Genomic DNA, 16,493 nt, shown 5'->3' with positions numbered 1-16,493 from the left:
CTAGAAGTACCCTACTTCCCGTTAACCTAGAATCATGGATAGGTAGGTAAGTCTTATAGCACACGTTAGGAGAAAAATCCGAACGTATTTTCACGCACTCGGATCGGATGAGTGCGTGATCGCTCTTAGGGCGGTTACGCACTCATCCGATCCGAGTGCGTGAAAATACGTTCCGAAGTAGTCATAGAACTATTTGTATGGTAGTTTATGACATAATATTATGACGTAGATATTTTTTATATATCCGTATTTTCTCGGATTTGGATCGGAGGAGTGTGTGATCGCTCTTAGTGTAACTATCACTCGTCAAGGATAACCGGGCTGGATACATTCGAAAAAAATGAAGCAAACAATACAGTACAATAATTGATCTTGGCACTAAACGAATAAGAAAAGATGGCGAGGTGCCGATTAGCCTGGACAAAAGAAAACTTGATCCAATTGCATTTTTCCATTATAACCTTTTATCCAGTGCCATTGTAGTGCAAACCAGCGTTATTGGACGAAATAGCTTTACAATAGGGATTCTTTCGCACTTCATCGTTGAATACAAGCAACACGGACAATGTTGTAGGAGGAAAACATGTTTACAGATAAGGACTATCTTATTCGACCTCGGGAGATTCTTATTACGATAAAAGGTTTTATTTAACTTTTACATAAAATTTATGGTGTCTCAAAAACTGCTTGCTCTATCCTAGTAACCTAAGTTATACTACACTAGTCGATGATCGCGCCTTCGTCCACATGGAATTTGGTTTTTTTTTAATCTTGATTTTTTCGGGATATAAAGTAGCTGGTCCCTCTCCAGGTCTTAACTCGATCCATGCAAAAAATGACGTCAATCCGTTGCTTTGTCGTTTGCTAATAAATGACAAGGAGAAGAATGATGATAAAACTAAAAATATTAACGGAGATTCATAACATGGGTTTAGATTAATAATAAAACAAAGTTTAGTCGTACATTTTTTCAGGGGTAGGTACGAATTGTCGCATTCTATTGTTATTCGACTCACGACGACATGGTCACGTCTGCATCCAATAATTCTGCGCCGAGTCATCCCGCAATTTTCACTTGAGAATATCAAATAAGCCGTATTAAATTTTCATATAATATGTACCTTCCTACAATACACGTAATGAATAAATTAACGAATTATCAACTTAATTAAATATTGTGGGCGAAAAGTTCTGGGTATGAAATGATATTATACGTGCATGATAAAGATAAATTACACCCTTTTGAATATTTTGTTTATTTGAAGGGTTGCTAACTTCGTCAACGTCGATTTATGTTTTTTTTTAATTCTTTAATAAAGCTTTGTTTTACCAATATGAAAATCATCTTATGTAGAGATGAATATTATTGCTATTTTTAAATAATATATTCAGTTGGTGAAATTATTATTTTCGTCATAGTGATGTGATGATTTCACCGGTGATTTTTCACAAAAAGTGATTTTTCAGTGTTCACATTTACAATCGTTCACTACATTAAATTAACTAGATGTTTTTCTCTGTTTGACACTAAGCGATGCAAGGTTCTCGCTCACACATTCTTTATCGTTTTAATTGTGGCTCGATGACGCACACCGAGATTTAAATATCTAAAACTGAATTTTTCACACGTTTCCTGTGAAATGCTCCATTTCCTTCTACACACCTGTCACTATGCTAGCTTCGAGTACTTGAATGCCTAATTTAGTCCTAATCCGTTTAGCGGTGAAGGTCTTCGGTGAACCGTGAAAAGGTAACAGATAGACAGACGTAGTCTCGCATGTATGTATCTATATCAATCAATCAAAGTATGGATATCAATTTAACTTTGCTGAATATATTATTCAAATGCATTAATTGTCTTAAATAAAAACTTCTATATAATAAACCTAAAGAAAATCAGTTGGAATATTAAAGATTTTTTAGGTACTTAATCTAATCAGACCCTAGAATGGAATGTACGCGAATATTGAAATTAAATAAAAGTTTCAATAGAATTTATAGTTTTTTATACGTCCGCCTGATAAGTATCGTTACAAGATAAGGGTTGACGGGTGTAAAAACACGCTACAATAATAGTGATTTTTAGTTAATTTAATAGCAATTTAAACTAGCATGAATAATATGACATTCGCGATGACTCACAGACGAAAGCTAGTCATCCATCAAAAACTTTGCGCGATTTCATATTCCACTTTAGATTTGCAAAGCCTGTGGACATTGTATGGCAATCAATTAATATTATCTTATAACGAGATCTTGATTGAAACTTAAAAGGGTTTAATTTAAGTTCACGGGTATTTCATTATACATAATTATGAATTAGTTACGAGTGTTACTATTTCGAAAGTTCAACAGCCACCACGTGCGTCCGTTTACAAAAGAATAATATTTTCAGTAATTCGGAAAATGTATATCTTATTAGCCAAAACAGCAGCTTCTTCCAAATGCCAATAAAAAAACCTTGGGCCTACATAATATCATAAACACACTATAAAGGCCCCCGATATATTCCAGCCCATTCAGCCGCCGAAACAGAGACCCGAAAACTATTAAAGAAATATGACACATATAATATTCCCGCCCTTCGTGCGCTGTTCCAACAAATCCGATAAATCCAATACGAAAAAATGTATGAACTCAATACCTCTTACAAAAACTGTTACGAAAAATCCAGTCATATTTATAAGCTCAGTATCGAACAAACACTTTCACATTTCACACTATACACAGTTCACTCAATTACGTATTTACGCGTGGAAATATAAACCCGGGTACACACCGAACATAAACATTAAAGCCGGTAGCCGATTCGAGCCGACAAAGGTCGCGGCTCTACGCGTAGGGCGCGCGTAGCGCACTGCCGCCCTAGGCGGAAAAACAAGCTTGCAGCCTCCACCCCCCAGCGCCGCCCTCCGAATGCGCATTTTCAGTTCTTTTACTTTCTGTCTTGAAAGTCTAGCTTTATAGGTCTATTAACCTATTTAATGCCCGTTTTTGAACTGCGTGGTTTTCAACTTGAAACAGTTGTGAATAACGGTTTCATTTTCCGGATTTTACATTGTTCAAACTATTTAACGTTGGAGTCCGATAGTTCCTAAAACTATTCAGTTGGGGTCTATTAAGCTAGAGTTATTAGGGTTGGAGCACATAGAGCAAGCCTACATCGAGTCCTTTTAATTAAACAACTTCGTAAATCTTTTGACACAGATCGATCTAACGAATGAATCTTACACCATACAATAATCAACTTATATCATACAAAATATTGTTAGTACAAAATAACAGAAAGTGAAAATAAAACACTGATTTTCTTTTTTGGCTGTTATTTTTTCTTTCCGCCTTGTTTTTTACATGTACTTAATGTAGTTTTCACACCAGCATTTCGTATTCGTGTCATGTACCTACGAAATTTAAGAATCGTCCAGTAACAAAACAATATATTTTACAACAAAGGGCATTCGGTCACGTAAAGTAGATAACTCGAATTGACAACTTTCAGTGGAAGAAGATAGCTTTTGATCTTGGCCCCCGAAACTTCTTTAAGGCTTACCTACCTACATTTTGCGAAGTAACCGTAGCTATATATTTCGATCCCATAAGTACTATAGAGTAGGTAAACTTCGTTAAATTTTTGTATTCGTAACGTATTAAGCTTTTTCAACTTTGTCACAAACTTTCAGATGTTGTTTACTTGACTTAATACAAAAGGCCAGTCTCGTTTATTGAGCAAAGAAGCAGATTTACGTGGTTTGACAAGATCTAATGAAAATAAAATATGATTTTTGGTAAATTTTTTCCGTAACTTTTTAGACATGGTAGCACTGTCATGGCTGAAAAGAACGTTCAAATGTTCAAACATACTTACTTATATGAATCATGTTCCATAATATTTTAGAACTCTATAATTACATATAACACGAACGTAAAATTTCTGAAAAGGCTTTCAGTTTTATAATACCTTGTAGGTGCTTACTTTCGCATAACATAAAAATATGAGATTTTCCTTATCATTACAGAAGATAAAAATGTTTGAACTTCCCGCGTAAGAAGTGTCGGTAACCGTATCCATTACACGCTTCGACGCCCGCATAAATGAGTCTAAGTGAAGAACCCTTACCATGTCCGTTCACCCTACAAGCTCGGTGGCTTGCGTTTTAAACGCGTATTTTAATGGACATAATTATTCCTATCACAACAACTTCTCAAAGATAAAATTGATTTAAGTAAAATGACGGATTTTAAAAACGCACTGCAACTCGCAGCACTGTCGTGGTGCGCTTCGTCTAGACAAACTCTATCTTCTGATGCATATAAACAAAGACAGAACATTACTTGACCAACTTGAACTTGTGTGGCTCTATTCTCATAGCGCTTTAGAACAACTCCATCGTTAATAAACAGCATAGTTTTGTTATTCATTAGATATTAAATCTTGCATGATGGATGTAAGTAAGTGCCCATGGTGGACCCCGCACCTGATGGCTTTCATTTGAACGGGTGTTTTAACGTAAGTGTATTCTATGAACTAACTTGTATTAATTCAAAATTCGAATCATTTATTCAAAGTAGGTACTGGTAGTACTGCTGTAGGTACTCTTTTTGATAGTCGAGTTGTGATAATAGATGATAGTGGTGATATTTTAATTACTTAAACTTAAAACTAAAGCTATGCGGTTCCAACCCGCCCAGGTGTAAGATGATTCTGTCTAATTTATTATTATATTAACTAATTCTCTATTGAATGCGTGTAGGGGAGTAGGTGGAAGACAGATATGTGTTGTAGCGAGATATAGGTACATACGTTTTAAATCCACCAATGTATATATATAGATACCTAATACCTAACGTAATATAATAATAGGTCCTGATAATGGGTCCTAAATGCAGTTGTACAGATTAGGCACGGTTATCTACGCAGAGATTACTGTAGATTAATTCTTGTGTTCACACTATAATTACCCGTGCTGAATTTAGTTTTAAATGTTCGTCAATTGTCAATGTCAAAAGTCGATCGAAACTAATTGTCAATATTTAAAAGTCTATGGCGCGAACATCTTGGTTGTCCATTATCTAACGTATGGGCTACATTTTAGCTTGTTGGTAAATAGACAATTGTAGATTCTTCCCAAAGGAATTATGGATTCTTTAAGTGAAAGACTAGTCAAGGCCCGGGACTTGGTATGCATGGATGATGCGACGTAAAAACCTATTTATGGGTTAAAACTGCCTTAACCAGTTTCTATCAGACTGCATCAGAAACACGACGGACAAAGTGTAGTTCGCGACAGGTCGAGATGGCAATTGGGGTGGGGACGTCTCGCACAGCCCCCGCGCTAACCTGGTGCGGGATAGCGCGGGTGACGTCCGGAGCGTCCTCCCGCCTCATACCTCGATTGCCATCTCGGCCCGTCGCGTACTATAGTTTCGCGTACTAAGTTATCAAATAAACAAAAGCTTAAAAGCTCATCCGCAGGCAATATTTAGTTTATAGAAGTAATGATGTCTAGACTGGAACCGTACTAGAACACATCGTAACATACACTAACTTCGGAAACTAAGTTTATAATGCACTGTGTGGCCGTTTAAGCTCTACTTAATGCCTTGTCTACACGATGGGCCAATTGAAGCCTATGCTAACTTACAGAGGAATTGTTTATACCTAGGTATAGACCGCGACAGGTTGAGATAACAATCGGGGTATGAGGCGAAGGGACGCCCCGCACACCCGTGCGTGCGTTTCCTTCCCTCGATTGCTATTTCAACCTGTCGCGTAATAATTATATATAGGTATATAGGTGATTTTTTTTCGAGTAGGTAAACTTTTAAAAGTGCTTTTGTTTAATTTAAATTGTTGCTAGTTTAATTTACCACTGGTTCGTTTTCTTTAGTGATGACTACGTAAGAAGCCCTATAGTGTAGGTATCTATTCAAAGTTAAAGTTATCTTTGCATAAATCGACCAAAATTGTGTAAAGATGCCATTTTTAGGGTTAGGTACCCGAAGGGCGCCAACGGGACCCTAAAAATGCGGTGCGATGCGATGCGTTGCGGTGCGGTGCGCTGCGGTGTGGTGTGGTGCGGTACGGTGCGGTGGGTTGCAGTTCGGTGGCATGCGGTGCGGTGAGGTGTGCTGCGGTACGGATAACACGTCGCGTTGGTTTCCGATATTTTGAGTCTTTGATTATCGACATCAATTACCTAAATCCTAATATTATAATAGGTAATCGATATAAACAGTATATTGCAAAACCTGCATTGACAAAAGAAAGTGGAAATAATATAAAGATTGGTTTTTTGACCAATACTACCTACCTACCTAGTTAATGCAACATGGACGCTTGGCACGAGATATACCTAATAGCCAACCTTTTAGGCTAGTTAAACAATACTGGATGGAATTGCTTGCCAAAGCCGTAATCCTTGACAACTTATAAATCGTTTGTACTTTAGCAGACAGACATGCTGATTATATTATTATACAAGTATTTACTAACTAGGCATCATGCCCACGACTTCGTCCGCGTAGATTTAGGTTTTTGTTGAAATCCCGTGCGAACTGACGTCACTCTCCAGGTCTTTATCAATATATCCAAACAAATAACATGTTTCCTTACAATTTAGCATTTATATTATCAGTAGTAGTAATTTTTCGCAATTAAACTACCTACCTGCCTGTTAAAGAGAAAACTCTCGCGGTTTACATTTTCTTTTTTCAAAAAATTGCCGATATGTATTCCATCCAACAAGCATAACATAGAAGGAAAAGCTTTAATGTGCAACCACAATAAAAGTAGGGTACAGGCGATGGGCTGCAAGTGTACCTAATTCTCAATGTACCTAAGCACTTTCTACACACTATCCCCTTTTGGCCGGTCTGCGCCACAAAATACAGAAATACTATTTAGAGAAAAATGAGAAAACATCTAAAGCCAAAATAACTTAGTTTTCTTATTTTCTTTCAAATAAAAATACTTATCATAGTATTCAACCACTAGAGGATGCCCGTGACTTCGTCCGCGTGGATTTAGGTTTTTAAAATTCCCGTGGGAACTCCTTTGTTTACCGGGATAAAAAGTTACCTATGTCAATTTCTGAGATGCAAGCTACCTCGTACGGGCCTCTAAGAATCCCGTAGGAACTCCTTGATTTTCCGGGATAAAAAGTAGCGTATGTGCTTCCTTAGGATGTTTGCTAACTCTGTAACAAATTTCACCAAAATCGGTTAAACTGTGTGGGCCGTGAAAAGCTAGCAGACAGACAGACAGACACACTTTCGCATTTATAATATTAGTTTGGATTAAGATTTATTTAATCCTGTAAAATAATCAAGGACCTTTGCATTATCTTGAGTAATACACACAGTAAAACTTTTAGAGAAAATGAAAGCATCTAATGAAAGTTTGCAACAACCTCCCGGGCGTGGTGCGGCGATCATAAATTGCTCGGTTTGATTAGACACTTGCAGTGGGCGCCGCGCTCGCCCTCGGTGCATCGATGCATCGCCATATTTATAAAGGCTGTTCTTTATATTTTGCTCTCTCAAAACTTGTCAATTTTGTATTATTATGGGACTGACGTGTATGTAAAAGCAAATAAATATAAATAAAGAAAAGCTTATAACTTCTAAGGGGATCTCAATGCTGTTTTGACACCATAATCAGATTATTAAAATAGCATTATGATTTCATCTCTCAAAAATCTGATTGGTTGCTTAACGTTGATTGAAATCCTTGACAGTAACACATTGACATTTCGAATACTTTAAGATCACAATTTGTACATATTATGCAATTATGTAGGCTCTATAGATTTATCAATGAAAATAGCTACAACAAAGGGCCAATTTCTACGAGTTTATATAATATGAAAGATATACAGAGAAAGGTTTTTCTATTAAAAAGCCGTGACAGCATGAACTCAAAGATATTCTAACTTCTGAGCTTGTATTTCATTAATTAGGTTGGTAAATCTTGAAAAATCTTTTAAAATCGTTGAAATATTTTAACCGTTTTAGTTTTATCGTTGCCAAATAGAGCAACCTGTACATAGCCTGTACATTGCCATCTACTTTTGGGATTACTATTGTAAGAAGGGGATCGTAAAATTCTTTCGTATAAAATATACCTATTCCCAAAGTGTCTCTCAAAAATCGAATTGCCAATATTGAGACAGTCTAGTGTTTATTTTTTGTGAGTTTGTGTCAAGAGATCTACACTAACGCAACACGTTTTTTTGCAGGATAAATATTACCGTCCCTTATACGTAGCACTGGCACATTAACATATATTAACACCACATACACAAGACATAGAAGTAGAACCATTCACACGGTTTAAACTGTGTCAGTTTTTTCTGTACCAACAAACCTGTGAACGTTTGAAACTCAACGTGTAGTACAGTGTAGGCGCCATTACGACGTATTCGGTAAGATTTTTCCTGCAAATAAAGTGCGGTATTAAATGCCGTGTGAATGGGACTCATAATATTAAATACTTACTAGCTTATGCTCGCGACTTCGACCGCGTGGACTATACAAATTTAAACCCCTATTACACCCCCTTAGGGGTTGAATTTTCAAAAATCCTTTCTTAGCGGATGTCTACGTCATAATGGCTATCATTCGCCAGTGGTTTGAGCTGTGTGTTGATAGATCAGTCAGTCAATCAATCAGTCAGTCAGTCAGTTTTTCCTTTTATATATATAAAGATATCAGCCATCAGCATCACACGATTTTCTTCAGTAGTTTCTGACATAAAGTATCATAGCGAAAATAAATCGCCCATTCTTCAAACAAATTACCTACTTACTTTGAGAAGCGCTTGCTCATCGTGTGAATAATCGCAGTGAGCTGTGTTAGGATTTGATGAAAGAATCCGGGAAGTTCTGGAGGGCGCGGTGACGTCATCAGTACCTCCTACGACCTTAGCGAATATTGAATCATAACTCATAGTTTTTAAGTAGCATGTGTTGTTATATATAGGTAACTACCTACTTAACTACTTCAAATGAACGACTTCCTAAAAGGAGGTGATTCTTCATTACCTAATAGCGAAATGGTAAATATAAATAGACTTAGGATTATTTGTGCTATTATTGGCCTACAATTAAGTATAAAACATCGTGAGGAAATCCCACATACAATTTTTTGATATCGCTGACCATATTTTGGAAACAGCGATCTAAAAAAAAAAAAAAAGTATATCGATTATTCGTCATATCTACTAATCACCATCATCATTATCAATCGATAGAGATTACAACTTAAACATAATTCACCTACACCTTAGAATTAGGTATACCGTATTTTAAGTAAGGTAAATAAATAATGGAAAGAGGAAAGGTAGAATGGTCGACATTAGCATAGTTCAGTTCGTATATAAAACACGAGCCATTAGCGCCATACATGTGTAAACAACCTGGCAGTTAACCGATAGTATCACATATCCAGCGTCCAATGACCATTTGTCGCAATTAACAGGCGAAAGTTAATCTAGCGCCCCCCCCCCCCCCCCGCGCAGCGTCGCGACGCCCTAAATCACGGCAAGCTACACTGCTACACTGTCACAGTACCGTTTGTTGCGTCGGCCTCTGTGTTGCGAGTTGCATTTTTGCTCTGTTGCAATTTTGTAAATTATTGCAAGTTGCATTGTTTTGTACCACGATTAATCTGTCGATTTTTAACTGCCAATATTTCGACTCAGTTGCATTTATTAATCGTGTTATGTACATACACGTTTTATACAATACTAGCTGATGTCCGGGACTTCGTCCGCGGCTCCTGTGGGCACTCCTTGATTTTCCGGGATGAAAAGTAGCCTAAATGTCACTCTCCAGGTCTTTAACTATACCAATGCACAAAATCACGTCGATCTGTTGCTCCGTTGCGACGTGATTGAAGGACAAATTAACAAACACACTTTTGCATTTATATGGACAAAATATGGGTATGAACGTGTTATACAGTATTAGAATCCTACCTACTTACCTATAAATTACATTCCTCATGAAATGTACTGAATACTTACAATGAAACCCGTATTGAATTGCACTGAATTTAGGCGCCGCGTACCTACCTACCAATTTATTTTTACCGGAACCAAACCTGTTAGTTAATAATAGAGAAGAAATGAAAATGTATTGTATGCTATATGAGTCTACTTTTTAAGTTTTTACTAACTTTAATTTATTTTTTAATTTTTTTAGAGTAGAGTTAACGCAAATAAAGCACGTACACAAACGCGACGTGTGCCATCTAGTTGATTGAAGCGTCATCAAACTAAACTTTATTGCTGCTACTCGATACTAGATGGCAACCAATAAAACACACGTAGCGAAATTCTAATTTTTAAGATCACTTTGGAAATAACTGTAGTTTCAGAAGTATGCAAACCAATATATTACTTTAATATTCTTTTTTTTCAAATGTTTGAAGAACAAGTCAGTTTTCTAGGGTTCCGTATCTCCAGAAAAAAAAGGGATCCTTATAGGATCACTTCGTTGTCTGCCTGTCTGTCAAGAGTCAAGACGCGTCAAGGGAATCAAAACCTAAAGGGTAGGACGTAGGTACTTCCCGTTGACCTAGAATCAGGCAGGTGGCAATGTCTTATCCGAAAAACGTGAATTTGTGATAACATCACAAAAAAGTGTCAGTTCTTCTACGATGGTACGGACTTGCACTTGGCCGGTTTTTTTATTAGTGCTAGATTAGTAGTGGCAGTGGTGAAACTGTGATAGCCTAGTGGTTAGGACGTCCACCTTATTATCGGAGGTCTCGGAGGTCGATCCCGGGCACGCACCTCTAACTTTTCGGAGTTATGTGCGTTTTAATTAATTAAATATCACTTGCTTTCACGGTGAAGGAAGACATCCGAAGTCTACCAATCCGCACATGGCCGTCGTGGTAGACTATGATCAAAATACTTCTCATTCTGAGAGGAGACCCGTGCTCTGTAGTGAGCCGGCGATGGGTTGATCATGATGATGATGATGAGATTAGTAGTAGATCCATAACATGTCAGATGCCAACTTTAACATACTACAGGTATTATCTAATAATATATTTTACCCAATTATCTAAATAAAATCCCTTAAAAAAACCTTCGAAAGCCAGCAACGGCTTTCGCAGCCCTTAATGCTTTATCTTTCGGAAAATTTGAATTCGGATTAAAGGGTCCCCTGAAATCTATGTAAACTGCGTTAATTCGGGCGCTCCTGAAATTGCTATCTGTTTACAATTTAAATAAAGTAAAGAAAGAGAACGCGAGCGTTTCCAAATTATCTTTGTGTTTATTTAACAGTCAAGTGACTAGGTTTACATCTACTTATTAACTACCTAGGTATACTAAAACAAACTAATATTAATGCAAAAACACATCAAAAGGCCAGCTTGTCTAGCGGATGTGTGTTGTTATCATTTTGTGCTTTCAAACAGAAGCTCGAAATTCGAAAAAAAAAGTTCGAAAAGTGTACCAGTCGTCACAGAAATCAGAATTACCTGTACCTTGGATCTGTGGGTACACATTATAAAATCTGTAACAGAAAAAATATCTATAGTTGATAAGTAGGAAATGAGTTAATGATAAACAATAAACACGCAAGAGAGTTCACACTTCACAATAATTCCTACTAGAGAGCCCGGGAGGGCCAGACCTTCGTTATTTTATAAAAGCTGAAAGTTAGCGTAACTTCGTCAACACAGGGAGGAACGATCAGTGACTATGAAGCTTGGATCATAGTGGCTTTGGAAAATAACAGGTAACAAAGGTGTAAAATTTCTTATGTCAAAGTAGAAGTATATTTTTATATATTTTATTCGGAACAGTAGGTATTAGAATTAATCATGTCATGCATTGCAAAACACTTACAGCCGCACTCAGAGTCGCTTAATCGTTACTTAAGTTTAGTTAAAACAAGACAGATTTATATCTCTCACATAAATCTGTCTCGTTTTAACTCAATCTTAAGTAACGATTAGCGACTCTGAGTGTGGCTGTTAGTATCGTAATTCGTAGCAACCCCCTGCCAGATACCCTTAACCTTTAACAATTTAAGTACAGTAGGTAACGTAAGGTAGGACCAACTGAACAAACTTGAGCGGCTTCAAAATCTTTGTATAAGGTTCGTATATTTTGGGCTGCGAAAGTATGACCATGTCTCCGAGTACCGCCGTAAGCTCAAGTGGCTCCCGATTAGTCTTCGCAGGAATACTCATATTCTTCATCTTCTTTACTGTATACTGTTCAATCCCTCCATTCCTCTTTATCTTAAAGAACGTTTTGAGTACCGATGTGATACACACTCTTTTTCTCTTCGTTCTCAAAATAATCTACGCCTGAAAATTCCTACACACTCCTCTTCTTATTATGCTAAATCATTTACTGTTACCGCTATACTGCTATGGAATTCTCTCCCCTTGGATATCAAACAGTCTCAATCACTATCTATTTTTAAAACTAAATTGAAGCTATTTTATTTATCCTCCATTTGATGTGTTTATTTATTTTTACTTTTTATTCCACTTATCTGTCGTCTATTCCTCTCTTATTTACTGTTGTATTTTTATTTATATATATATATATATATATATATATATATATATATATATATATATATATATATATATATATATATATATTATATACATAATATATATATATATATACATACGCATATTATGTGTATTTACTTTATTTAATTAGTACACCCCTTCCGCTTTCTTTAATTTTTATAATATCCTCTACCCTAAGGTTGCCTGGAAGAGATCGCTATTTTAGCGATAAGGCCGCCTATTGTACATGCTGTATTTGTTATATGTCTATTGTTTTTGTTTTGGTGTACAATAAAGCATATTTTACTTTACTTTACTTTTAAGGTACATAAGGTATAGGTAGGTACCTACTATATTGTACCCACTAGGTATATGCGTACCACTGTACGTTTTGTTATACAGAAATCTTACTCCCAAAGGACAATTTTCTGTCACACGGAAGCGTGTCAATGTTTGTGTTTACGTTACGCTCTGAAAAGCTCGACAAAGGCCCAGAGGCACAGAGCAGAAAATTCGATTTTCTGGCCCGCGCATTAAAGAATTCGCCGCGGTACGTAGCCAAAGCTTAAGCCAAATTTCTTCGATAAAGAATTATTAGCAATTCTATATCAATGCCTCGACATAGGTACTGATAATAATCAATTCACAACTATTTAAATATATTTAAAAAGAAAAGTCCTGACTCATTCACTGATTGACTCATCACCACGTCCAGCCCAAATCCTTGGACCTAGTAAGCTGTACACAGAGATAAGAGATTCCCTTTATATTTTCCGAAATAAAGTCGGATTCTTTTTGAAACTCCCACGGGAGCGAAGTGCAGGCATAGCTTAGTGGTCAGAGCGTCAGGCGCGATCCCAGGAGACGCGGGTTCGATTCCTGCCGGTTCGCAATTTTTGATATGTATTTAAAATTATTTAGTAATTTCCTTGAAGTGTAAGTAAAACACTATAAAAATTATTAAATTTATAATTTAAATACAGATCATAGTAGCAAATTTGTAAATTCAAATCACCGTTTTCAGTATTTGTATTCGCCCTCAAGTTTTCGCACATTTCAGTATTTCAGTATTTCAAAAACAGTTTCTTGAAACCAAAAATTTGAATTTATTTTGACTCGTTTAAATACATGCCTTTAATAAATATATCTACTTGTCCTATAGTAGTACTTATTTTCGTTGAGATATTCAGTACTTTGTTTTCTTTTAGTTTGACATGGCTGCTCTTAGTGATTATATCCTCTTTGGCTGCTCTATTAACCTTTAGGACCTAGGACCAGATGTAACCGAGAGTACCTACTACCAAAACCATGAAAAAGTAGGGTTAGTTATGAAAAGTGAAAACTGTAACAATACACCATACTGACAGATACTGAGAAGAAGACAAGATACTTAATAAATATTTATGTATATGCCTATTGTTATTTCCTAGGAATCCGTACATAAACAAGAACAGTGAGCATTGCTTCATAGTAATCTTTAAGTCGCCAATATTACAGGGGTGGCGTTCCAGATGTTGCGATGTGGGTCGCGGCCTGATAAATGGTCGCGAGCCCGAGGGAATATCGTATCTACAGAATAATGGCTCCTATCTACGAAATAAAGGCTTGCCGGTGCCGCTTGCCCGTTAGCCTACTGCGATGAAAATAGCAGCAACCTTTTATCCATTATAAATTAGTAGCTGATGCTCGTGGCTTAGCCCGCGTGGATTAAATTTTTTTCAATCCCGTGGAAACTCATTTATTTTCCGGGATTAATGTTATGTTACTCTCCAGGTCTTTGACTATTTCCATGCAAAAAATCACGCTGATCCGTTGTTCCCTTGCGGTGTGATTGAAGGACAAATCAACAGACCAAGTTGTGTTTGTTTTTTACTAAATAAGTGTGTAATAGTGTTACTTATGTTTTCACGGATCCAGCGCTATAACCTTTCAGAAGTAGATAGCAACCTCGAAACGGATTAAGGATGCTTTTTATCTCAGGAAAACAAGGAATTTCCATCTGATTTTTAAAAACGGATTAAAAATCGGAAGAAAACTGTTTGAATAATCATGTAGCTTGTTGCAGACAACAATTTAAAACGTAATACCTATAAAGTAGCTCGTATTCTATATGAAGAATTTTCATAAAATTTGTTTTGATTAAAAAAAGCCAGCACGATGCACTAAAAAGGTGGAAGTTATACTCGTATAGTGATTAAAATAGCTTTTATAAGCTAGGTACCTGTATTTTAATACATTTTAGGTACTATGTATTAATAGGTACCATAATAGGTAACTTTCCGTTACATGAGAACATGGGGTTATTCAACGGGCAGACCAACAAATTCCTGAAAGGCCGGCAACGTATTGGATGGAGGTTCCTCTGGTACCTACTAAAAATATTCATGGGCGGTGGTAATCACTTAACATCAGGTGACATGCCTGCTCATATGCTCGCTATTTTTATTTTAATAAAATTATAGGAATGAATGAATAATTATACGTGTCTGTGTGTGTAATGTGACCTACTGAACAGTTAAGCGCTGACAAGCTATAAGGAAATAATGAATAGATGATACCATTGACCGGAATGGCGAATTCAAGAGAAAACCATGGAAGTAAGAGAGAAGCTTTGTACCGCATTAATAAAGGTGAGCGAGCCTTCGGTGGCTAATGTGTCGTTATGGGCCGTCCTGAAAAATTTCATCTCCCCTTATACCAGAGTATTCAAACGAAAACGAACCCAACCTCACTAATTTTAGGGTTTAACTTACAATAGGGAGCGCTCCCAAAATCGTTTACGCATCGTGCTGAAAAGCCTGGCGTTTCAGCCTTCCAAATTTTCCACTTGAAATAAACCCTTATTGCGTTTATACTTCGGATATTAATCGCATGTGACCAAAAGTTTCGATCGCCAAAAGCTGTACGTCGAGTGGTTAGGCCTTCAGGTATATCACATTATCGGCAAAAGTACTGAAAACAGAATACCTAATATAATATTTTGTTATCAGAAGAGATAAAGTATAGAGGCGATAATAACGTTATAAAATAACTTATTTTTCTGCTTTGATGTTGACTGTATTTTGGGCCATATAAACCATACCTGCCATGTAGAACGTTGAAAGACAAAACCCGCCACACCAAGTAGTAAAGCTCTAGGAGTTCAAAGAAATACCAATGAAGAAAAATCAGGTCAGCAGAAGTTCGTTAAGCCAATGTTTGCTTAGATGCTAGCTTGACCAAAAATTCACTACTAAAGATCTCAGTACGCTTAGTACGAGATTTTATGTCTCACCAACGTTGATAGTATTCGTGTGTCGAAACACTTCCGCATTATAGTAATGGATCTTAAGAGCCTAGTTTTAAAGCTCAAGTTTGTCTACACTACTACAGCCAGCGCTCCATGCTGAAACGTTGGGAAATTAAAATCAGTGGCATTGAATTTTTGACTTCAATTCGAGGCCAGTTAGGTCCATTTTACTTTGACGGTATTGTGTTTCGACTCTCGAATTCTAGCAACGTTTGGTGAAACGTAAAATCTTATACTAAGCGTACAGTAAAGGTTCCTAAGAGAGTTTGCCTGTATAGTACGCGACAGGTTGAAATGGCAATCAAGGAAGGAACGTCCCGCCTCATACCCCGATTGTCATCTCAACCTGTCGTGGTCTATAGGTATTTTTTTATGCCAAGCTGTACCTATATCCATTCATGGGTGGTGTCCCAGATTAAAAAACATTTCATTTGTATCTATGTTTCGTCTGTGACATCTAACAAGAACATCGTGTGTATATTATTTTCATTATTTCTATAGTTTTGGATTTCGTCATACTGTTCTAGTCAAAATGTACTATATGTATTATTCACACCTGTATGGTTTCATCATAGGAGTAGTTGCGGCTGGAAGCCGCAGAGCTCATCTCACTGGCGCTGGTGCGTTTGCGGCGGCCGCATCTGCAACAATTATAACA

The 16,493-nt window shown here is 36.8% G+C and overlaps 1 protein-coding gene across 1 annotated transcript in view; it reads right to left on the bottom strand.

Moving 5' to 3' along the window:
* The window catches only part of LOC117997230 (protein sickie-like), a 304,036-nt gene that overhangs the window by 273,149 nt on the left and 14,394 nt on the right, over window positions 1–16,493 (bottom strand). Inside the window, exon 2 of the mRNA XM_069509867.1 lies at window positions 16,392–16,476. Coding sequence (XP_069365968.1) covers window positions 16,392–16,442 — 51 coding nt within the window. The 5' untranslated portion in view covers window positions 16,443–16,476. The remainder of the gene's footprint in view (window positions 1–16,391; window positions 16,477–16,493) is intronic.

This window comes from Maniola hyperantus, chromosome 4 (assembly GCF_902806685.2).
Source record: "Maniola hyperantus chromosome 4, iAphHyp1.2, whole genome shotgun sequence".
Taxonomy (NCBI): Eukaryota; Metazoa; Arthropoda; class Insecta; order Lepidoptera; family Nymphalidae; genus Maniola; species Maniola hyperantus.
This window is presented reverse-complemented; position numbering and strand designations above follow the sequence as displayed.